Source organism: Falco rusticolus, chromosome 11, assembly GCF_015220075.1.
Source record: "Falco rusticolus isolate bFalRus1 chromosome 11, bFalRus1.pri, whole genome shotgun sequence".
NCBI classification, from domain to species: domain Eukaryota; kingdom Metazoa; phylum Chordata; class Aves; order Falconiformes; family Falconidae; genus Falco; species Falco rusticolus.
Window position 1 is genome coordinate 25,764,761 of NC_051197.1, and position 25,017 is coordinate 25,789,777.

The 25,017-nt window shown below is 54.2% G+C and overlaps 2 protein-coding genes across 3 annotated transcripts; both read right to left on the bottom strand.

The window, feature by feature from the left end:
* Positions 1–363: 363 nt before the first annotated feature.
* UAP1 (UDP-N-acetylglucosamine pyrophosphorylase 1) lies at positions 364–8,004 on the bottom strand. Of its 2 annotated transcripts, XM_037404618.1 has the most exons (10): positions 7,686–8,004; positions 7,398–7,602; positions 6,505–6,680; positions 6,052–6,224; positions 4,747–4,940; positions 4,190–4,333; positions 3,723–3,911; positions 3,228–3,275; positions 1,187–1,253; positions 364–929 (listed from the first exon to the last, which is right to left on the bottom strand). In XM_037404618.1, exons 1-10 carry the CDS (start codon positions 7,981–7,983, stop codon positions 837–839), a joined length of 1,587 nt encoding a protein of 528 aa, XP_037260515.1. In that variant the 5' UTR covers positions 7,984–8,004; the 3' UTR covers positions 364–836. The 2 variants fall into 2 exon arrangements, with proteins under 2 accessions (XP_037260515.1, XP_037260516.1); XM_037404619.1 differs by lacking the exon at positions 3,228–3,275.
* A 904-nt stretch (positions 8,005–8,908) lies between these two features.
* On the bottom strand, positions 8,909–24,588 carry UHMK1 (U2AF homology motif kinase 1). The gene is made up of 8 exons (XM_037404148.1): positions 24,245–24,588; positions 22,655–22,947; positions 19,640–19,831; positions 18,741–18,835; positions 17,727–17,803; positions 14,441–14,539; positions 13,380–13,468; positions 8,909–12,901 (listed from the first exon to the last, which is right to left on the bottom strand). Exons 1-8 carry the CDS (start codon positions 24,528–24,530, stop codon positions 12,755–12,757), a joined length of 1,278 nt encoding a protein of 425 aa, XP_037260045.1. The 5' UTR covers positions 24,531–24,588; the 3' UTR covers positions 8,909–12,754.
* Between the last annotated feature and the right edge of the window lie 429 nt (positions 24,589–25,017).

The window sequence follows — 25,017 nt, forward strand, 5'->3', positions numbered from 1 at the left end:
ATCTGGGCTCCAGCAGGAGCCCTCCTTGGAAAAGCAGTGGGCACGCAGCACAGCCGGAGGGCACCGTGCCAGGCTGGGTTCATCCCAAGCACTGTGGCAGCGCAGCACAGCACACCTGCCTGTTCCTACCTGCTCAGGGCTCGCCACCATTTGCTGAAACTCAAGAGGGAAATGCAGCCTTCCGCTTCCTGTGGCAATGCCCCAAATGAGTGTCACAGGCCAGAGGAGCTGCCTGCAGCCCCCCCGCAGCAAACCCTGCTATGCTGGGCAGAGTGGGGCACTTGGTGTGACACAGCCAGCCCTCTGTTCTAGCAGCAGAGCCTCTGCAGAAAGCCACCATCACTAAAACGCCACCAGATGACAGACAGGAGGGACTCACGAGTTTAATCGGGTGCTTCCAGTTGTGCAACATAAAAAGGATGACCAAAAGGGAGGACATGGGCAATGACAAGGACCCTAATAAAAAAAATAGTCATGTAGATTTGAGAAAAATAAAAATTCAAGATTAACCCCAGCCCCGTACCATAAAAATCCTCTGCATGTACAATGACTATTACTATATACATGTTTAAAAACAAATGCCCACAGCCTAGAGCACAAAAAGCAGCACCATAGCTGTGCTTTGTGGCAGGAGAATCCATAAAGTGTTTGGGTTTTAAATTAACATATAAATAGAAGCGTACAACATGGCAAGAACCAAGTGGGTTACATCCTCCTCTGCACAGGGCCAGAGCAAGCAGGACCAGCCCCTATCAGTAACAGCCAAAAACCTTCATGTGTCTGAACTCGCAGCCCAGCAGTGGGACGGGCAGCCTGGCTTGGGCACCATGCTGCCACTACATCCCATTCTTCACCAGCTCGTGGATCCCATCCTCATCGATAATCAAAGGTGCACGAAACTCTCGGTCCTTCACGTATTTTTCCAGACCCTAAGGGAGGACAAGGCAGCTCTTGAGGAACACACCACATGTCATCTGCTCTGCTGACCTCCTCACAGGTGGCTCTGGTCCCCTCCTGTGCCAGCAGCTTAGGGGACACTGCCTCAAAAAGCTCCACAGTGAATTCATGTCATGCTTTTGTGGCTTACACCCCCTCCCCGGCCAGGGCTCATGTGTGTGCCCTGCCAGCCCCCCACCCCGCTGGTTAATCTGCAAGGGCACCCGAGCTCTGGAGAGCCAGTACTCACTTCTCCTCCATAGGAGACAAGGGGAGAAATTTCACACTGGATTGGCAGGTCATTTGCATCCTTCAAGCTGCAGAGAATGATAAAAAAAGGGCAGGAGGGTTAGCTACATCCCACCAGGGACACGGGTGGTGCCCAGAGGTCTCACAGATGCCAGTGCGGGGGTCAGCGGCTGTCTGGGGCACCGGTGGCTGCCGGCCCACAAAGACCCCGCCAGTGCAGAGCTGCCCTGAGTTAGTCAAGCCTTGCGTGGCTTCCACAGAGGCGCAAGCTAAAGTTTAGGTACCAGCAGCGACTGAAAGAGAAGAGTTTTAGATGCGGCTTTAATGAGGATCTACATGCCTTTCCGTGTAGGCAACTACAGCAGCACCTATGCCCCTGGCCTGGACCACCGCCCTGCTGTACTTGATGCTGCATGCAAGCCAGTCACCCCTTCCTCCTCCTCCTCTTGCACCCTTGGCATGATGAAAGATGCACTCACAGCACCTTCCCGTTTGGCTTGTCACAACAGGTCTTTTTTTTAAATATACTCTTTGTTTAAAGCACAACCTGAGGACACAGGGTAAGCCTGTCTGCTTGCTCAGGAATACTCCCTGCGGCACTGCCTGCTCCTCCTGCCTTTGCCTTTCAGATCAATTGTCTCAGCTCCTCCTTTCTGCACGCAAGCCAGAGCTGGCGAGGACAACAGCAGACCCACACCAGCTCTGCCTGCCCCCGAGAACAGCCGCAGCAGCACTGCTGGGCAGGGTCTGCGGGGGTCCCTAACCGCACTCCTGCTGCCAGAAGCCTTTGTAGGATCCTGAGGATGCTCCCTGGATCCAGCCGGCACATAAGCCTGGCCCCAGGGAGTGCAGCCATGCGGAGCCGATGAGGAACCACAGCAGCACCCCAGGGTATCCCTTCACACCCTCTCGCCACTGCAGCATGTCACCTGTGACAACGTCATTGCCGCCACGCACTCACTCAGCCCCCTCCTGTTCCATCTGCGAGTAAATATAACTCACCCATCCTAACCCAGCCCTTGCACTTGTGTTTGCCTTAGAGCTGGATTAATTTCCAGATATTTTTTTGAAAAAAAAAAAAAAAAAAAAAATTGCCGTTAACTGGCATTGACAGATGTGTAGGATAAAGTGCCTCCTTTATCCTACACTGTAACTAGTGTGATGGCCTAGTAATAAGCCTTAAATCATTTGGAGCCTTGAACTAAAAACAAAGACCCCAGGTGTATCCCACCAGAAAGTACAACTTCTCCTGAAAAAAGGGAAGGCAACGGGCTAGCTTGCTCTGCAAGTCATTTTACACTCACCAGCTCTATGTGCCCTGCACCTGCAGAAGAACACGCTGCTATTACAGAAGTTGCTTTAACGTTTCTGTCAACTTTCCCATTTACTTCTGTAAACTTTTGAGTGCTGAGCCAGGGGCTTTCCCTGGTGTCACAGTCTGGATCTTCAAAACTCAAGAGCTGAAGTCACACAAAGCACAGCTGGCCGCCCACACTGAGATTTGCACATGCTACATCAAAGCCCGCTTGCTGTTTACTTTGTGTTTTTAATCCCGTTTCCATCTGCCCGGATGCCTGGCGGACACCGGGAGATGGCAGCCACCTCCAGCTAGGGACCGGCTGGGATCAGCCCGCGCTGTGCTACGCCACGGTGTGACGCACAGCGGAGCGTAACTGAAGGGACACGCCAGCGTGTTTCCCAACAGCATCCTGCCTTCAGGGCTGCGCGCAGACAGCCCACTGCCCTGCATTTGTACCAGCAGCACAAGCCCCTTCCAGTTATCCCCACTTCTGCGGAAAGGAGCCAAGGAGGGAGCAGACGCTGCCTACCGCCCGCCACCGTGAGAAGCGGCAGCCGCAGGGTCCTGTAGTGAGACATGCCCCACCCCCAGCATGCAGCCCCCAGCCCCGTTAGTCACTACGGGCACCTGCTCACCAGCACGCACCCATCGCGGCAACTGCAGCCTGGCACGCTGCTTCACCTACAGCCCGTTAGTGCCTAAGCACAGCCCCGCCACCATACACGCTGCACGGTATAGTTACTTGTCATTGACATCTGCTGGGGTGGCATCTGACCTTCCGTTTGTGACGCTACATGGGAATAAACAAGGGTTAGCAAGGGTGGGGAAAAAACAAAGTCTGGGGTTTGCTGTTCTCCAAACAGGGGTGGCGGGAGGTCTCTGGGTTGAGTGATGCTGCAACCCCAGCCTGGCTGCTGCAGGGGTCTGCTGGCACACTTGGGCTTTAGAAAGCCACCTCATTCTTGCACAAGCAACCTTGGCTATGCAGTAGAGATCGGCATGATTTGGTTCAAAGGCATTCAATCAAGAAGGAAAGCTCCTGCTGACTGAGCCAGCATCCCTCCAGCAGCCACCACCCGGCCCGCACCCAGCTCTACCCCACAGACCACCTGGGAGAAGGGACCTAGAGCTGGTCACTCCAGCAACGCTGGTTTCAGGAGCACTGGTTTCAGGGGACTGCCCGGTGCTTTATATCCGGCCCAGAAAGGATGCAGGAGTGCTGGGAGCAGCAACTCACCGAGGAATGGCAGGGATGCGCGTGCCATTTTCATCCACAAAGTGCCCCCCTGCATTGAGAACCCAGCAGTGGTGCAGGGACATCAAGGCGTGTCGGGCTGTGGTGGGGTTGTCCTTGCCGTTCTGGCTGTCTGCATTCTTCAGAGGAGAAAACTCATCCTCACGCAGCACCTCGTACACCACAAACTTCCTGGTGGGGGAGGGGAAACAGGGCACAGGAGGTTCAGGTTTGGGAAACACGGCTGCTCCCTGTCACTTTGGCTTCTCCCAAGGTCAGGAAGCACCTGTCCCTCCTGCTGTTCACGTCCCTGCTCATCTCAGAGCACAATCATCCACTGCTGTCAAACAGCACGGGAGCTGGGATCCTGTCCCATTGCCTGAGCACAACCCCGGCACCCCCCCAGAGGGTCTCCAAGCTGCCCGAGGAAAAGCCAGCAGCCTGCTCCCCACAGAGAGAAAAGAACATACTTGGAAAACTGGAAGATGTCAAAGACAAACTTTTCCATCTTGATCCCATTGGGCTTCTCCGGTTGGATCAGCTGCCCTGTAGCGATGTCCACATGTGGGATCTTCTTCTCTGCTACATGGTGCTGCAGCTGCGGTTCGTAAGTGCTGCAATGGGCCAAGGAAGAGGTGTCGGTCACCCAAGCAAGGCACATTTCCAGCCTCCCCGGCTCAGACACTGCTGCAGCAGGATGGCTGCTCTGCCCTGGCCCCCAACCCCCCCCCCGCCCCGAGGCAGGGGCTGTTCATCCCCATGGCAGCCAGGAGAGGACAGCCCCACGGGCCTGCACTCTGGCACCAGCGGAATGACCAAGGGGAACTTTAGCTGAAGGAAGGGACCACGTGAAGTTGGGGGTCAGGCCGTGCATGCTGGGGCCAGGGACCAGAGCCCCACAGGCCTCACCCCAGCACAGCTGCAAACAGCTGGAGCTCAACCAGCAGAAAGCAAGGCACAGGTGGCTGGGGCAGCCAGCTCGGCTCAGCACCAGCGCTCCTCCTCCAGCACCCCAGCAGGCCCTTACTTGACTATATCTTTCAGGAAGGCAGTGGTGAAGTAGTGATTGGCGATGTTGCCTGCATTGAAGAGCAGCCGTCCGTCTGGGCCCCGTTTCTGGGCAGTGACCAGGGAGATCTCACTGTACTCCACCACCTGGTAGACACCATCCACTCGGCACACCACGCCAACCGGCTCTGTGGGGTTGGTCTTCTCCACCACCTGCCCAAGGGAAGCACTGTTGGGGAAAGATCTCCAAAGCCCTGCACTTCAAATGTATTCCTGTATCTAGCAGCCCCTGTAGAACGGTGTTTGCCTGCACAGGAAAGTGCAGGGATAGGGATGCTGGAGCCCTCCCCTCCCAGCTGCTTTTGGTGCTGGCGACCAGAACTGGGTGAGATGGCAGGGCTGGGTCACAGGGTGCCGGGTATACTCAAGAGCATGCGGGCAGGATCTGGCATCAAGCCCGCACGTGGCTGGCAGAGGGCATGGATATTTTTAGCACCCAGCCCGCCTGCGAACAGCCAGCTTGCAGCGCACAGGCAGGAGGCTGCTGGTTCAGCAGTGCCATCACCCTACACCTGACCTCCCTCCTCTTCCTCGCATCCTACACACCTCCCTCTGGGCATGGGACCCCCTCAGCAAATCCCTACTCGTCACTGCCACCACAGCAGGGCCACAGGACTTTCTCCTTTCTGCCTGCTAAGGTTTATTTTCTCCTTCTCTCGCTCAGGCCAGGAGGAGGAACTGCTTTCCCTTTCCCAGCTCACTCAGAAACCTTCCAAGGCCAGCAAGCCTTCTCATTTGTTTGTCAGAGCCAAGCCCAACGCAAACACAATCACTCAGCCCCTTTGGCTGTTAATCCAGCCCTTAAATAAAGCTCTGGGTGTGTAACGTCCTACCCGGGAGACACGGGGCTGAGCTCAGCGTCAGCAGTCAGCTGCACCCACCCTGTCCTGGTCCAGTGCCCAGGACGTCACGGCTGGGGACAGCTGGCAGCTTGCACAGGCAGCCCGGATTCCTGCCGCTCCCCACAGCCACCCAGCATCCAGGGCTCCCTGGCAGCTCTTGGGCCCAGGGACTAGGGAACCTGTGAGCCCTAGGGTTGTCAGTGCCACGTTCCCAAGGGAGGGAAGGGGCAGTGCCAGGCAGGGGTCAGTGATGACCTGCATCCCCTGGGATGCCAGACCTGAGGGGCAGGTGGGACTCTGGCAGCACATGCTAATCCACCAGCAAGCTTCTGGTGCTTAGCAATCCCTCCTGACTGCAGCAAGCTGGCAAAGAAAGGATGAGGAGTTAGGGAAGTGGTGCCTGCCTTCCCTGGAAACCATACCTTGGCCCCACAGTCTGCTCCCTTCTCCAAACAGAACCCGATGAACCTGGGGTCAGCCACCTTCACCAGGATGTTGTCCACGCAGTAGACGTGGACGCTCTGCACGCCCCTCCGCTCCATGTCATCCACGATGCCGTGTGCCCCCAGGGCACGATACAGGCCCCCGTTGCCATCTGTAAAGGGAACAAGACACTGGGGATGCAGCAGCAACACTCAGCTGTCCTGTCAACCACCCACACCCATCTTCCTTCCCCATGGAGCCAGGGTGGAGGGTCACCAGCCCAGCCATACCCCACCCTGGTCCTCCCCCCACCAAGATGGACACCTCCCAGCCTGTGTCACCCATGGGCCACATCACGCTGTAAGGCTGCCCTATGCAGGCTCCAAAAGCTTGTTCTCAACACTGTGTCTCACCCCATGCACCCCTCCCGCCAGTTCCTCCTGGCCACCAACCTGGTGCCATAGCAATCTTGCCCTTCTCCTCCAGCAGGATCTTCCCATCAAACCCCAGGGCAGGCAGCATGCCCTGCTGGAAGAAGATAATGTTTTCCTTCTTCAAGCCAAAATAGCGATGCTTCAGGAAGAACTCCTTGGTGGACTCCATAGTCCGGCCACTTGTCATGATGTACCTGTCACAGCGCAGGAGAGAGATGATGAGCAGTGAGGAGAGGCAGGGTCTCACACCCCTCAGCCCAAACATGGCAAACAGCCCCAGCCACAACACCCATGGCAGGCTTCTTCCCCCTTGCCCGAGCATTCAGAATGATCTGACCTGGTGCGGTCCCACCTCTTTGGCAAGCCAACGAGGGGTTTCACCCCTCCTTCAAACACTCACCTCCACAACCCTACTGCACCTCAGGACTTGAGCAGGCAAGAGGGTGTGCATCGACTTATGGGCCCTCAGGCTGCCAAGGAGGCTGGAAATGACCCACGGGCTACTAACACCAAGGGGGTCAGCACTGACCCACAGGCCCTCGGGCTGCCACCGACCCGTGGGCTACTGGCATCAGCAGAGCTAGCACCAGCCCATGGGCTACAAACACCACGGGGGTCAGCACTGAACCCCAGGCCTTCAGGCTGCCGAGCACTGACCGGTGGGCTACTGACACCCACTGGGCTGGCACCACGCCACGGGCTACGGACACCAACAGGGTCAGCACTGACCCACGGGCCCTCGGACTGCCAAAGGGGTTAGCACCGACCTGCGGGCTATGGACACCAACCGGGCTGCCACCAGCCTGTGGGCTGCTGACACCAAGGGGGCTAGCATCCCTGTGACCCACCAAGGCCACCCCACGAGGCTGGCCCCACCGAGGCCACCCGGGGGCGCAGGGCAGGGCGCTCACCAGGGGATGTGGCAGGGGGTGCCGTGCTGCTCCTCCGCCAGCTGCTGCAGCCGCCGCAGGCGCTGGGCCTGGAGATGGAAGAGGGTCTTGCGGGAGGGCAGCCCCACGTCGCACATGCCCTTGGGGTAGGGGACGCCGAGGCGGGTGCCCTGCCCGCCGGCCAGCAGCAGCGCGGCCACGCGACTCCCCGCGATCTCCGCCAGCCCTGCGCCCGGGAGAGCACACACGCGTGGGGCCCGCCGCGCCGGCACCGCGCCGCGCCGGGCCCCGCCGGCCCCCCGCACCTACCGCGGCTCTCCCAGCCCGGCACCAGCCCGCGGTCGCGATAGGCGCTGCCCAGCACGTCCCGCGGCACCGGCTCCATCCGCGCGTCCAGCCCCGCCGCCGCCCCGCCGGTACCGCCGTTCCCGCGGGCGCGGCGGAAGAAGCGGTTGATCTCGACCACGTCCATGTCGCGCAGCTCCGCCGCCAGCGCCCGGCGGGCCGCGTCGCCCAGCTCGGGCCAGAAGCGCAGGACATGGTCCTGCCCGCCTGCCGCCAGCCGCTGCCGCAGCGCCTCGCCCGCGGGGTCCTCTACCGCCTCCATCCCGCCCGCCGCCACGGGGCCGCCGCGCCCCCCCCGCCGCCCTTTTATAGACCCCCGCCGCCGCGGGGCCGCCAATAGCAAGCGGCGGCGGTACGTCCCGCTCCCTCATTGGCTGCGGGGTGCAATGTCACCGCGGCGGGTGCACCCCGCGCGACGCGTGCCCGCCGCTCACCCAATGGGCGTGGAGGGAAGGAGCGCGTGGCAGCCCGCCCCCTTCCCCAGCGGCGCCGCCAATCGGAGCGGTGGTGGCGGAGGGGCGCGCGTGCCCCCCGCGGGTGCTATGGTAACGGCTGCCACGTCAGCGCGCCGGCCCGGGTCCCTCCGTGCGGGCGGGGCGGGAGCGGCCCTTCCCGTAACGGCCCCGCCCTCCCGGCCCACGCGTGACGCGGCGCTGCGGGACCCCCCCGGGGCGGACGGGCAGCACCCCTTCGCGCCGCAGGAGGGGGAACCTCCCCCCAGCGGGGCAGGCGGGGGCTCTGCACAGGAGCCCCACGGGCAGCCGTGCCCGGGCCAACCCCAGCGCGGCTCCGCTGTGCCTTCCTTAGGGGAGCATGGGGTAAAACCCGCGTGGGCTGCAGCCAGAACCCCGCCCGCCTCGGCCCACGCCCGCCCGGCTGCGGGAAGTTGTGCAAGGCCCGGGGGCGCCGCCCGACCCAGCCCGCGCTCCCTCCGGTGACATCATTTCGGAAACCGTTACGCCATGGCGAGCGCAGGGAGCGCGCGGGTGGCGCCGGCCAGCGGAGCCCGGGGGACACGGCGGGGCACGAGGGGACCCGGCCCGGCCCCCACCGGAATTTTCAGCCACTGAGCATAAGGCGCCAGCACCGCCGTGGCTGGGTCACGGCCCCGTCGCCCGGCCGGCCCGGCACGGGGTGACAGGCCTCCTGTGGCGGCGGTGTCCCAGAAAGTCACGCCGGACAACCGCTTCGTACTGAAGCATCGTTTATTAATTACCTGTATCAAGCACACATCTGCTCAGCAACGCTGCGTGCGGGGTACAACAGCTGACAGGGACCGAGGGGGCGCACGGGGCTGTGGGAGCACCGAGCCCCTCGCGGGGTACAACCTGGGGGCACCATGGTGCTCAGGCTGCCAGCTTCGGAGGCTGGAGAGCAGTGAGAAAACGAGGAATACAACTAAGATTGGAGCTAACTTGTGCTTCGGCCAGTGATTTAAAAACCAGTTTACCCTCCTTGCATATGATAAATCGGTGGAAGTGCAAAGAACCTTCTCCCTCGCTGCTCCCGCGCAGACGCTGGTGGCAGAGGAAGGATGCTACTCTTCAATGAGCGGTGACATTCTGTGTCAGAGCAGCTACAAAACCCCACCACCAAGGAACAGCAGAGCACCGCATTTCCTGGTTCACTCACACGCTCCCAGGGGACACAGCCCCTCGACTGCCTGCTCCAGTGGGGGGAGGAGGGCTGCATCCTGCCCTGGCATCCCACCAAGGCAGCCCTCCCCAGCTGGCTCCAAAGGCTCCATCCTTCATCCCTTTCCCCCCACTGCAAGCAGAGCTCTCCCTCAAAGGCAGCCTGTGGGTTTTTACGTTTAGCTGTCGCCTAGCTAGGACATAGGTGGGTGCTACCCCAAGGGCTATATTGTGTCAGCAGCACAGAGTGAGAAACCCAGCAAGCATCTGAGTAGAAAGCATCAATGCTTCTGCAACTCCAGCCGGCAGTACATTGGAGGTGAGGAAAGCCAGGCCCCCCAGGCACACACCACGACAAGACACCTTGGATTGAATCGCCACACACACTTCGGATACAATCTACAGAGTTAAGAAACTCACAGGCTTTAGCAGGGCTGAAACTTATGCCATGCCACCAACAGATCACCGAGACACTAAAGCGAGCTTCAGCTTGACAGAAAAAGGCTTTGAAGGTAGAGGATGAGGAATAAAGATAAAATGCTTCTGCTCCAAGGAGCTTCTAAACCTCCTTGTACCCCACAGCCTCCGGAGGGATGCCAGGGGCAGAGTACAGTGACAGGGCAGAGATCAGCATCTTCCAACTCTTGCCAGGAGGAAAATTAAAAAGAATAATTAAAAAAAGCAGCTTTGGGGGTTTTGCCCAGCTCAGTGCTCAAGCCTGAACAATGAGCATCCAGAGAGAAAATCTGGTAGCAGGAGTTTGCATCTTGAAGATTTATTTAGCTCCTTTAAAGCAGCTGAACAAAACCCTAGCCAAAATCTGGTAGAACAGCTCTACCATGTTGCAGGAACAGGTTGTAGCTCCTCTCTAAAGATTAATCCTGGCACGGCTCTTCATCTTTAGTTGCAAGTTCAAAGCATAGTTCTGACTGAAAAAGATGTGCTCGAAAGATGACAGAGCAGCTCACAGCCCCAGACAAACACATGTGAGAACTTAAATGCACTGAAGTTCTGCACCTGCAGCCCAGCATCTCCCTGCCCTGGTACCTCTGTAGGCGACAGACCTCACGCCCCACACACGGGGGAGCTCCCCATGTCCCCACATGGGCTGGCACTCAGCGGGGCTGGAGCTCTCAGTCTGCTTCTGCCAGCTGACAGGCACACACGCAGCCAGCTCAACGCTGCTGACACAATGGCATCCAACACGTGAATTTTGGGCCAAACTGCTTTCACCCATGGCTCAGCCCACCAGGGAAAGCAAAAACCCAGAATTGAGGAGGTCAGTCAACACCTACCAATGCTTGGAGTGCTTTTAACACTCCTCCTCACATAGGAGAAACCTTCACCCAGTTAATCATCCAATTCCTCCCAGACACTAAAGGTGCTTCACTGCAAGGACAGTTACATTAAAAGCAATGAATCACTCACTCCATCTATGCAAAGCTGCTTCACAGCTATGTACACCAAAGTAGCATAATTCCCAGAAAAAGTCTGATGGGCAGATCACACCTTAAAACTCATTGTGGGATTTCCCCACTCCCCTCCCTGGAAAACCTACCACCTCAAAGGCAAGAGAAAAATTCAGAGAGATTGGTCCTTTCTGGGAGAGTTTGGGAAGGGCCACAGCAGACAGGACTACACACCAGCACAGGGAGGAACTCAAGCTCCTGAAATGCTACAGACATCGGATCTCCTGACATACCGCACACACGTGCACAGGGCAAAAAAATTTCAAGTGGAACTTTGAAGTGCAGGATTCCAGCAAGTCCAGCATCAGCAAGACGCAAAAAGTAAACTGTAAGGTAATTCAGGTATTATTCCAGGGAAGATCAGAGATGGTTCAGGCAGCTGCCTGCAAGTGTTTCAGCTGGAGAAAAGAATTCACGAGGGCTCTCCTCCTCACAAAAACTGCACCAGGGCCATGAGCCAGGATATGCTGGTGCCCCTCTAAGGAGGGCTGTTTCACACTGCACTTGCCAGGAGCAAAGTGCCCCCTCTGCAGGGAGAGGGTCCGCTGGGTGCACGGGTTTGCACCCCCCTGGGAAAAAGCCACCGCCTGCCCCAGACGGCAGCTCCCACCTGTGCACTGAAGCCACAGCAGCAGAGAGCATGCTCTGGGGGGAGCAGCCATGCTGCTCGCCCAGGGATTTTTTCCCCCCAAAGCATGTGGCTGTTGTCCCTGATAACCCGGAACGACCTTCTCCTGACCGGTTAAGTCTGATTACTGACAGAGCCCTTTCCATACAGGATCTCAGATTGCCTCAGGCCCTTTATGTAACCTACGAAGGACCAAAAGTGTCAGTGCTTCTAACCTACAAGTCTAATGGGTTAATGCAAAACCAAAATGCACAACACAGAAAAGCCAAGCGTGGGACCTTTGACGGACAAATATTTGTTCTTTCTTACAAGACTTGCAGGGCAGGAGTCCTGCTGAGATACAAAGAATACTGTGTGCTGTAGCACTCTTTTCCAAAAATACCACCTAAGGACGCTTACGTATTACAGATGATTTGGCACCAGAGCTAGGGAGCATCAGTGCCAGCACAGGGTATAAGCTAGAAAGATGACTCCACACAACAGGGTTTTCATATATCACCTCAGGCTACAAAGTGCTTACAGGTCTGTTGGGACTGAGGCTGCACTGCTCTGACCACACGTATACACCAGCAGCCCCTGCCCACCCCAGGCATACAAGCAAGTTCAGCTCACCGCAGCGTCACCCACACCTCGCTGCCTAAGCCCAGCACGCCACGTGGGCCAGGCTGGATGGATGGCTCCTCTCGGGTCATGAGGCAGCGACAGGGTAACACTGTAGGCTCAGCAGATCCGATTTCACCACCTCCCTCTGCTCTGTGTGATGTGAAGACTCAAAAGTCCTCCTGGTTTGGTTTAGAAAGGATGGTGCTTCTGCTTGTTTATTTATTAGAGATATCAACAAAAAGCAGGTAAGCCTTCCTCCTCCTCCCCCACACTGGAGAAGAGCACATGTTACAGGGATAGGAAATCTTAAAGAAATCCTCTCCTCAGAGCAAAGTCAAGTGCTAAGGCCAAGACTTTCAATGGCCTCACTTCAACCACTTACAAGGGCTTGCCAAGATCTGCTTGGCCTCCCAGGCTCCCACAGTCACCACTCCTGCCACCCGAGCGCCCGCCGGGGCAAAGCCACACACCCGATGTAAACGAGCAAGCACAACATACACACAAGCACACGCTGAAAGCCATCCCAGCCTCCTCTGCACATCACAAAGCAGCAGTAAAGGTTTCAAAGCCCAGTTAAAGTCCTTTGCATCTCTCCTTCACAGATGACTCTGAAGCAGGGCTAGGAAGCTCTTTTGTACATTCAACTGTAAAACACGTGAGGAAGAGGAGCAAGACAACTCTCCTGATTGTTGCTACTGCCTACAGCAAGTTTTGGTACAGATATCCTCTCTTATAGGCACTCAGTGGGTAAAACGTAGCCACAACAAACTTGCCATCAAAAATCTTTCCAGTCAGCATTTTTTGGGCAGCTTTGGAATCACCAGCATTTGCATATTCAACAAAGACCTGAAAAAAGAGAGAGGAGAAACAGGACTTCCAGTGCAGCATGCCACTCGCTCCCTCCCACCCATGCAACCGGGGAAACTGTTCCTGAACAAATTTTTCCCCTCTACCCTTGGTTGAGCCCACAGCAGTACAGCTAAAAAGGAAGGAGCTGCATCTCTGAACTGGAATTTCATCTCTTGCTCCTCATTTCTAAAGGGAGCGTGCTCGGTAAGGTGGGACAAAGTATGATGCTGCTCTACATCTTCTCCCACCCCTTGGCTTCTCCTCATCCTGCCCATATCCCGGCTCCCCTGCTGAAGCTGTCTGGGCACCTCCCAGGTTAGGCAGCCTTACATAACGGGGAAGGAACCTGTGCCATCCTTCAAGATAACCAGCTATTTTTAGCACTGTCATCAGCCAGGAGATTTTCAGGAGCTGAGAGGCAGTCCTGCAGCACATGGAGTGTATGTGGGAATACACAGCCTCTTAATTCACTTACTTGGCCTTTACCAGGATTCTCCTTTGGAATAAGCAAGGAAACCACTGGTCCATATTTCTGACACTCCTCCCTTATGTCTTCCAGGATATCTGACAAAGGAAAGAGCTGGTTGTCTTGCGTTTTGCAAATGAGAATGAGCCAAGAAACAAACAAAGGCCAGATGAACACATCAAGAACACTCAGTCAACATATAGCCTTTTCCTTTCAATTTGAAATAAACAATCAAGACGTGCCAGGGCAGAAGGTGACACTGCTTAACAGCTGCATAATGAGACAAGTGTCTGAACCAAGGCTCAGAGCACAGACCGGCAGGCAGTGAATCCCCAACGGCACGCTCTGGAGCACATGGACAGTGCTTTTCCTTGCACACAAAGTCTGGCCTTCCACTAGCTAAAACATCTGGGATCTGTGAGTGCTTTTTTTTTTTCTTTTTGTTATGGTGCTTGGAGGAGGGGAACTAAAGTGGCTGCCACAAACCCTTCTTTGTATGAGCAGAACCCAGTCTCTTAAACTCATATCCCCAGAGCTCTCTAGCTTTTGCCACTCACGTGGATCTGAGAGCAAGCAAAAATGCAAATTCCACTGACATGCCTTGCCACCTACCATGCATAGTTTTTGCTACAGTTTAAGAACTCCAATGAGGTACTTCAGTTCTCTGCTGAGATATTGGGTAAGTTCATTAGCAAATTTTTAAGGATCTCTGCTACTGGGCTCCACAGTCCTGTACATGTCCAGTGGAAGCTCACAGCCACGAACGCATTATGAGGTCTGTTGGCATTTAACCAAAGGAGAAAAAAAACTTTTTTTTAATTTATTTTTTTTTTTATAAAATCTGGGATCCATCAAGAACTCGCTACAAGCTCTGCTTTCTGTTTCAATCTCTTAGTCTATTCTCTGTTGGTATAGTTGACCCACTGGTATCGAATCTCAGCTGAGCAGCTCTTTGTTTGCTGTTCCTGAGCCTATTAATTGCCCTCCTGCTTGCTCTCACATCCCCAAAGCCAAACAAAACAGTCTGTAAGATGACACTGCTATATTGAAATTGCATGGCTTGCACCAACCTTCATATTCTTCTTCACACTGCAGAGAAGCGTCACTTAGAACATTTAGCAGCCTCAGCACAGGCGTGGGGAGCATTACCAAATCTTCGATATGGGGAGCTGTTTGAAACACAAAGAATTAGAGAATAGAAATCAAAACCCAAAGGAGCAAGAAAACAGGAAGATGACTCAATATACACTATCATACACAAGCACTTACTGCTCTTTGCAGTAGTTCTGCTTTCTCTCCACTACCACCTGTGTGCCCCATTTCCAACTTCTCTTCACTTGTGCACTGAGACGCTCTTCCAAAGGGTTCAGCGCACTCTGCAATTATACTGAGGCCAGCACCTGAAATTGCTTTTAAAATTACAAAGCTAGCAGAAATTAAGAATAGAGTTACGTCTGCTTAGCTCAGGTTCAGAAACTGATGTGACCTTAAACGCTATGCTAGTTAAACAAACTGCCCTGTATATACAGAGACACGAGATGAAAGAACTACTCTGCAACTTGCCTCTCCTGCTACTGCTCCGAGACAAGCTGAAAACAGGCTGGCCAGCTTCTGCAACTCCAATTCTTAAGCTCTACTAAGGCACAAGCCTCGGCATTTTCTAGGGTATCTTTCAGTTCTTCCCTAAACCCCATGTAAACCATTCCCCCTTCAAAATCCAACTGCAATGCGCTGTTTTGAAGACCACCGGTGCAATCTTGCAAGAGAAATGGGGAAAACTACTTAGTTACTTAAACAATGCAGTGCTGTAGAATGAGGCATAGCCACAAGAAGGTGGCCGCAAGGTGGGTGAACAGTGATCCTGTCAACAGCTTTACAGGAGCAGAAATACAGCCCGCCGCCACAGAGCACATGGCTCTAGAAAACAAGCAGCTCCAGGATGGCCTGGAACAGTGTAGCAGAGATGCTAGCGTGGAATAAAGAAACAGCCAAGGTGGCCAGACTGAAGCCAAATTATGGGAGTCACGTCTGAGAGGACACTCAGTCCTCTAGAAACTCAAAACAGCAGGGACAGTACCACTTTTCCACAGACACATTCCTGAAAAGAACTGGCAGGCCAGTCAGGAATTTAAGACCTGGGAGCCCAACTTGCAGTGCTTGGAGAGTGTTAACGTTTTGTTTGTATTGGCAGCTACAGTAGCCAAACACAATAGCAGTATCTCACAGTTCCCCCACTTGACAGTGAGAGAGGGGAGAGAAAAGGGAAGAAACGGCTCCAGTTCTCCCATCTGAGCCTTCTGACTATGTTTACAAACATAGTGGGCCATTATTTCCTTGGAAATACTTTTCCAAGCTAAGCACACAATACAAATGAGGGAGCAGACATCTCTGCTAGGCACAGACTGAAGGCATTGATATCATAGTGCAAGAGGAGATGACAGACAAGCACACACACTATAAATCTCCTCCTGCCTGACATGGAAGAGTCCTTATGAAAAGCTTAGAGTATGAAACACCTTATCAGTCTAGACGACGCCCAGACAGGACTGTGGGACAGCCCTTTGAAGAAAGGTGCTGCATTCAGATAACCAGGCATGCTCCAGCTCCAAGCAAACCTCTGGGACCATTCCTCCACCGGACTGTTGGCAACCAAGAGACAACATCAGATGGAAATGGGAATGAAAGGAATATTAAAAATATTTAAGTGTTGCCTCGGTCTTGTATGTTGCCCCTTTTGTTCAAGTCAGTCTGTCCATTTCACATCTCTTTTTCAGACAGGGAAACAAACCAACTCCTAGGACTCAGAGCCATCTGGCCTTCCCGTAACCAAGTGACAACTGCATTTCTTGCAATACCCTTCCACCTTAGGAGGTACTTTCTGCCCAGCCCTTCTGGTCCTCTTCAAAGTGCCAGGTGATACCAACCACTCTGACAACAGAGCCTGCAGGCAGCTCAGGAAAGAAGTTGATGAACTTGAAAGTCAAAACTTGGCTGTAAATGGCAAGGAAAGCCATTCTCAGCTGTCTTTGCTCTCAACAGAAAAACCGTGTCCAAGTGAAAGGCAACGACAGATCGTTTTCTGACTTCCCAGGAAAGCAACAGTAAATGCTTCTTTGTGCAGACAAGTGTATGTACAAGTTTGGCAAAGCAGAGAACCAGCAAAGAGAACTACGGAAAACTGAAGCTGTTACATAAACTCGTAGTGCTAACCACAGAAGCACCTTCCCAGGTACAGTCAGAGGCCTGTGTTAAAACTAGACCAGAAAGTACTGCCAAAATACTATTCCCGCTGCTCTAAAGCAATACTGGCTGCAAGGTTCAGCCACAGAAAGTGGCTTTGATTACAACAGTCCCAGTTTCTGAGATGCAAGAGAAGCCTGAATACAGGAGCGAGTTTGTTATTACCTTTGCCTAATACAGAGGAACTCCAGTATCTTGACATGACCTCAACAGGCAATATACAACCTTCACTGCAAGGTACACCAAGCAGCTCAAAAAAAGCAGGGCTAGATCCAAGGGAAAATGCTAGCCTAGCCAGAAGCTGGATGCCTGAAGCATTAATTTATGCTGCAGAAAAACTGGATGCAGAGCTCTTTGCTGGTGTTCTTGAAAGCAGGCAAGCTCTGGAGAATGCTACCGTGTTGCTTTTGGAACAGAAAACACGGATATGGGCCTAAACACAGCCCATCTTTTGCTGACAGCCTGCAACCCACATGGGGCTGGTCCTGGGAAAACATCACCATTTTATTAAATTGAAGAGAAAGTGCCAGTGAAAACAACACTGACATCTATCCATGACCTGCCACACAGGCACCAGAGGAGGCAGGCCAGTCACTGCAAAAACAGGCTCGCACCACAGGAACACAGTGGGACTACTGGACCTGAGCAGAGGAGGCAGGAGCAGATGCTCCCACCACCCTAGTCACTCACATTCCTGGCTTCTGAACTGGGAAACGCCTGTCTTAAGAAAAACCATCCACTTGCCACAAATAGCACCGCACTCTTCAAAAGCACCTTCACGGTCACAGTACTAGGTAGATACCTTAGTTATTTTTGTCCTTTCACGAATGGCGCTGCTGATACACTCTTGGTCAGTTGGATCTGGGCAGAATTTAATGGGAGTCCAACCAAGGAAAAAGCGACAGCTCACAGAGCAAGAGGGGCAGGGCAGCACTGAGAGTACAGGCATTGCTCCGACCCGCCTGCTGTAGTACCACAGAGGGCTGGCAAGCGCCAGCAAAGAGCAAAGGAGCAGCAACCAGGCCAAAACCAGAACCACCACAATTTAACTGCACTCGGCCCTGCTTCCAGTACATGCTGAGAAAGCCGTGAGCACGGTTGACATGCACAGCTTACCAAAGGGAATGCTGAAGAACGGGCTGCATAAAGCCTTCTCAGCGGAGGCTCGCTTTCCTTGGTCACAATGAAGCATGCTGGAAGAGAAGACACCTTTATGACCTTGCACGTGACATTCCCGCATCAACAAATTCAACTCGGGTTGGAAGCCAGTACAGAGGAATACCCTGTCTTTGGGGTGCTTATGGTACAAAGAGAAGAGGGAGAAGCATGTCTTCCAATTCACAGCTAAAGCACACCAGAACGATTCCCTGAAAGCATTTTGGGTACATGGTACAGTAGGGCATCCTTCTCGATGTCTCTCAGCACCAGATGATGGAAGTCATTTACAAGTTCACAAGGAACATGGCACGTTCCAGCTCCACGTCCCCGAGCCATTCAGCCCATGTCTCAGGCACACATGCAGACTCAGGAAAGAAATCACACTCCAAGGAGCTCCCACATCTTTCCATAAATGGGATTCAAAGCAGGTAATAGCCCAGGGCTTGCCTGAGAACATCCCCTACTCGGCTTTACTAGAAGCTCCTGATATTATTTCTGCCAAGTTGTGTCCTCAATCACTCTGTAGCCTCAGAGCAGAGTCACAGGACAGCAAAAACAATCCCCACAGCAGACCTCTCAGTAGGGAGTGCACAAGTGCATTTGAATCTTGACAGTGGTGGAGGAGCAGCAGTGTCTGTCTGCTCCCCTCATTTCTGACAACACTCCCCTAAAGCATCAAAGTCTGCAGTCTTCTCCAAATACAACCTCATTGGCAGGAAATGCAAAACACTGAAAGAGCAAGTAATTAATACAATGACTGATATTCTTTATGTGCTTATTCCAAACTGTGCCAAAATCAGAGGAGCTGAAGCATCTCCGCTAATGCTTGCACTTGTTACTAGCACAGCAGAGGGAGATTTAAAAAAACAACAACAAAAAAAAAAGTGTTAGGTGTGGGCTCTAAGTTACCAAGAGCAAAGTATAAGACTTCACAGAGCACATCTTTAAGCAACAGTAAATATTATAAGATACCTTTTGATAAGGTCTCTGAGGTGATAAGCTGGAATGGCTGAATTAACCACCCCTTCACTGGCAAATATGCGATCAATGATGGCAGAACTGTTTGTCTGGAACGAAAAAGAAACAGTGCTTAGGGAGGAAAAAAAAAAAAAATCACCAACGCAAAGCTTGCAACATCCCACCATCTTCTGGACTGCATGCAGAGGGCTCTGGTACTGTGGCATTTTGTGAGAGATCCCCAGTGCTCAAGCCTCACATGTTAAACCAGCAGGCCCAAAGCAGACAAAGTTTTTCCCCGTTTCCCTGTGCAAAAGCTGGAAATTTCTAGGCACAGCCAAATTTGCTGCTACTGTGGATGTCATGATGGTGAAAGGATACTTACTGGGAAGGGGAACACAAAACAATATTGTTTCATACAGAACGAAGGACAGAGTCAGGCTCTAGGCTTGCAGCACAGAGCCTTCCCCTTGTTTTCTCAGGATACAGACTTACAAGAAGATCCCTAAATCGGAGCTACTATTAGACTAAAACCAGCAAATAATTCCTCTGTCATTGTGCTGCTGAACTAGCTGGCAGCCATCAGCCATACATTTCATTCTTGCTTCTGTGCCACACTACAGCCAGCGCAACTCGCCTCCCAAACTCTGGCAAGACACAGGCTCCAAACACAGACTCCCGGATCCCTTAGCTTTCAGTAACCTGAACACAGGCAGCCTTCAGACATGCCAGACCCACAGGGCAGGCGGGTCTTTATGGCTCTGGAACCTTAATTCTCCAGGCAACAGGATTAGAGGAACATCCTGAAAACACTCTCTAGTTGCCAGGTGCTAGCTCACAAATCCAGGTTATGAACAAGAAGCAGGAGGACTTGTTCGATGCAAGCAAGAATGCCTGCAGCAGCTCTCACTCACCTTCCATTCCTGAGATTGGACTGTATGTTTCAGTTTCATTCCTGAGAACATTTCCAGTAAAACAATTCCCAGACTCCACAGATCCACAGCAGAGGTACACTCCGTCTCGCTCTGGAGCCCTGCCTGTGCCAGGCAGTTCTGCAGTTCTGCCTCTGGAGCCCGATACCCGTCTGTCTGAATATATTTCACATCCTATGGAAGATGAAACACACAGAAAACATTAATCTTCCAGATCCAGGTTCTCCACTCTATCCTTAAATCAGTCCACAGACATCCTTCCAAACAGATCACCAAAATACTACCGCTACATTGACAGAAAGCGTTGTACAGACAGTCATGTTAGGCAGGCAGTTCAACTCGCTATACTGCTGTGCTGATGAGGAAAAAAAACCCAGACTGACTGGAAAACATCTCCCAGCAAAACAGCAGGCACTCCACTAACATCTGATCACTCTGAAAGACAGCACTGCTGGGAGGAAGAGGCTGGATGTCACTGCAGACTGGCCCATTAACTCTCATAAGCACAGAAGATGCTAGAAGTTTCAGGATAAGTCTCGGACACCCACAACACGCTCTCACATTGGCTGCATGAGAGCACAAACAACCCGGTCTGAAGAGTGGGGATCAGTAACAGCTGCCATTATTCAAGTACTGACATTCTCTGGAACAAAACATTGAAAGAATGAAGCAGACACCTAACGCTCTCACAAGGAAATTATCAAAGATGCTTCCCACGCATCTCTTCCTTCTTCCCCTTGCAGCCAGAAGTGCTGCGGCAATCAACACCTGCCCAGCTGCTGTGGCTGGCTGAGTAAAATAAAATGCCCACCCACTGCCTCCTTAGAAGAAAACAGGAAATTATAGAACCACACAAGTGCTGGCTGGAGGGGCTGCTCTGAAGGTCTCCAGTCCAGCCTCCTGCTCACAGCCAATACCCCATCAGCCAGCTGTGGCTTTGTCTAGCCAAGTCTTCTAAGGGTCCAAAGACAAACTGCACGCTGCACCTTTTTAACACGGGAGGGCTCATTTTAGACACACTGATGCAACTCAAGGAATGACAGAGAAATAGGCAAGCCTACCTCCTGAACAAGGCGCAGGATTGGGAATTCTTACCAGGGGAATATATTCAAACCAAAGTTATCTAAGTTTCTGATTGAAAACAGAGTTTACAGAAGACATTTTCCGGCAACAGAGCTCAAAAGTGGTTTATGAACTTAAAAAAAATTGATACACAAATTACCCATCAGAGCCCATCCTCCTATCAGCAAAGAGCAGAACCTCCAGCATGGCAAAATCAGCAATTTAGCAGCCCCACCAAAAAACATTTAGAGATAGGGAAAAAAATGTGGTCAATGGCACCAGCAAAAACAGCAAGATGGAATTTCACTCCTACCATCTAAATAATTGTGAGAGATATAAGTGGCTGAGACCTTGTGCTATGTACAGCTATTATCTGTTACACAGCAACAATGTGAAAAGTTATGCAAGGATAAGCTCAGCAAAGCTATCACAAATAAAAGTAGTATAGTCTTGACTCAGACAAGGAAATCATGCGTGTATGCTGCTGCCCAAGGCAGGGGTGGGAAAGCGAGGGGAAGCTGATACCCAGTGCACATTCAGAGCAGGGTCAGAAGGTTAGTCATATAGCCAGCATATTTTTGAGAACAGGCAAGGGCAAATCAGCCCAAAGAAAGCAGACTGGCAGGAACCACAGAAGCAAATAAAACACCTGATCAACTATTATGAGGCAACTTACAGAGCAAGCAGCAGAACACAGACCTGAATTAAAAAAAAAATCTGCATTAGACACAGGACACCAAGAGAATGTTTTTTTCTGATAGACAGCAACAGATTACCAGCAGAAACCAGCATTCAGCCAAGAACGTGGGAGAAGTGAAGACAACATGGAGGAGTTAAGAAGTACAAACATTAAAACCAGCTCCTGTATGAAAGAATTCAGAGACAGGTCACCCACACAGTCCTCTGATAGTCACAGATCAGTGGGCTGTACCATCAAATACCAGGTAAACCAGTTAAAATAGTATATGAATTTAAAGCCTCTAAATGAGTAAGACTGCATGGAATAGGGACAAGCCAGGACAGCGTCTGCACAGAAAAACCATAGCCTGTTTACTAGACTTACTGTCCATCACCCAGTGATTAAAGGGCTAAGAGGTTACCTGATGAAAAACTTTACTGATACCCCTCACGGGCCATTACTGAGAGAGGTAGGGGTGAAAAAAACCCTATCAAGCCTACAGCAGAACCTCCTGAGGCTCTCCACTTTCATCAGAGGCCACGGAACACAATAAAATGGGCAAGGACAAACCTACAAAACCCAGTACAACCAAAACAAAAAAGTGACAGCATGAAGAGGGAGTGAAAGCCCAACAAATGGGAAAAGCAGAGCAGGACAGGCAGAGATCTGTTCACATCAGTAAAGAGTGGACCCTGCCCACCCACAACCACAGTATGGGCTTTCATCAACACAGTAACATGGGAAAGAAATATTAAGACTTCCTGAAACAGGGAAGCTGCTGAAGATAGGATGAAAGTAAAGACAGGCATAAGGACACTGCCAGAGATAATGCAATTGATTGGGGAGGCTCACGGTGAAGCCTGGATTATGACTACATACGATAAGGGATGATAAAAGGACATTCCACAGATCTGGGTGTTCCCACTCATCTGACCACATGAAAACTAGCAAACTTTCCAGGAAGCTGAGACATCGCTTTCATCAGTGCATCATTAACTTTGGAATTCGTTGTCATGTGTAATGCAAAGGTTAAGACGTCAACAGAAACCAGAGAAACAGAAACAGACAGAGAATGGGAACACGAGCTCCTGTTTCTGGGGTCAGACAACATTTTAGCCTTTTCCAGGAAACCCTCTGCACCAGCTCAGCTACTGCTCTCATCAGGTCACGTCAACTGCTACGCTCATGAGCTGAAAGCATCACAGACTCACACAAACCAACACAGACAACTGCTTTGAGAGCAGCATGTTCCAAACCTGATTCCCTTCTTTGAAGCTAAGTCCAAAGTCAATGAGCTTAAAGCACTCCTCCTCTGCACTCCACAGGATGTTGCGTGGCTTGAGGTCTGCATGCACGTAGCCTTTGTGGTGCAGGAAAGCCAGGGCTTCGAGAACATCTCGGGCGCAGTGTTGGATCATCCACATGGAGCAGCCCTGGTTGCTGGAGTGCAGCAGCAGCTCAGACACGCTGATGTCCAGCAGCTCCAGCAGGAGACAGCGAGACGGGCCATTTGCAGAGTAGTGGTTGGTGAACACGCCATACAGTGTCACTATGGTGAGACACAGTGACAGGCATCAGTAACAAGCAATTACACTGTCATCATGTTCCACCACTCTCCACTACTGCCCAGAAGACCACAAAAGCTGCAGGAGGCAGCTCATCTGTTTTACAAGGTGTGATGTTCAGAGATGGAGAACCAGATACCACAGGCAAGCGGCAAGGGAAAACCAGCCATGTCACCCCTACGGGCTTTGGAGGACAGGCTGGTCTCACAGCACCCTGCCAGGCTCTGCGAAAGCGACAGGGATGGGTGCTCCCGCTCAGGACAATCTCTGGGACATGGATAAGCAGGTCCCAGTAGGTAAAACAGAGGTAATACCACCCTTCTTGGGATGTGTCAGTCTCCTCCTGTGACAGACCTAGCACAGTGGGAACCTGAACTCTGTCTGGGTGTCTAGGTATTAAAAAGCATTAAAAACCCTGTCGCACCGACAAAGAAACCCAAAGAGAAGCAGGTGAACCTGGGGGCTTCCAGCAGCCGCCTCTGACACACAGGCTTCCTCCCCCCACAGGCTCATTCCCACCCACACGGCAGACCAGGGGCTCCTGCCACAGTTGGGGGGCTAGCAGGGGGGCTAGCAGGGGGGCTAGCAGGTAGCACAGCTCTTGCTGGGGCAGCTCAGCCAGCCATGCCCAAAAAGGGACTTTGGGGTGCCCTGCCTGTGGCCACCTACTCTGCCAGCCCAAAGGGTGACACCATCTCCTGCTCCTGCCCACCCCAGGGACGTCACCTACAGGCCCCCAGCCCAGGGAAGGGGTGGGGGATACCCAGGAGCCTGCCCCGGGGCAGGGGGTACCAGGAAGCACCCACTGCAGGGACACTGCTTCGGCGTGTCTGGGCACAGGGCCATCAAACCTGCCCACCTAGGGGTGCCAAGCTTGGGAGGTGCACCGGGCTGGGGGTCCCTGGGGGGGACATGAGGATGGACACCGGGCTGGGGGTCCGTGGGGGGGGACAGACACCGGGCTGGGGGGCTGGGGAGGGGGAATGCACTGGGCCGAGGGTCCTGGGAGGGTGGGTGGGGGTAGTGCACCGGGCTGGGGGGCCGTGGGGGGGCCGGACACCGGGCTGGGGGGCCGGGGAGGGAGGGGGGGCGCACCGGGCTGGGGATCCGGGGAGGGCGGGGAGGGGCGCACCGGGCTGCGGACCGAGCCCTGCCAGCGGGGCTCTGCCTGGGGGCGAGGGAACGCGCATTCCCAAAGGGTCTGGGGGCTCCCCTCCCTGCTGGGGGGTGGGGGCGCCGCCTGGCCCTGGGGGGACCCCGCGGCGGCCGCGGTGCCGTTACCGATGTTGCGGTGCCCGCGGAGGTGCTCGAGCGCGGCGCGCTCCTTGCGGAAGCCGTACTCCGCGCAGTCGGCGGCGGGCGGGCGGGCCCCGGGGCGGCGAGCCGGGCCGGGCCGCGGCGGGGGCGGCACGAACTCCTTGACGGCACCGGGGGGGGCCCGCGGGTCCCCGCAGCAGCGCACCCGGTAGACGGAGGCCGAGGAGCCGCTGCCCAGCGGCGCCTGTACCTCCCACAGCCGGCCCAGCGCCTCCAGCAGCGGCGCCGCGCCCCACACGCACCCCGACATGGCGCCGCCCCGCCTCACATCGCCCCCCCGCCGCTCCCGCTGCCCCGCCGCTGCCGCGCCACCGCCGCCCGCCCCGGCGCCGGCCTCCGCCGCGCTCCGGCCGCCATGACACCGGAAACGGGGCGGGGCGGTGGCGGCAGCTCCCGGCGGGACCTCCCCTCCCGCGGGGCGGGGCCGACAGCGGGGCGGGGCCGACAGCGGGGCGGGCCTTGCCCGCGGGCCCGCGGCCCCTCAGCACCCGCGGCCCGGCCTCTCCTCAGGCCCGCAGCGGAAGGGCTGGGGTCCCCTCAGCCCCGGCGGTTCATCCCGTCAGCCCCGGGGCCAGTCCTCCCCTCCGCCTCGGAGCGGGCGGGCCTGTCACCTCAACCCCGAGGCCTGTCCTCCCCTCAAGCCCCGGAGCGGGTGGGCTGCGGTCCCCTCACCCCCGCGGCCAGTCTTCCCCTCAGCATAGGAGCAGACAGGCTTCGGTGCCCTCAGCGCCGGGGTT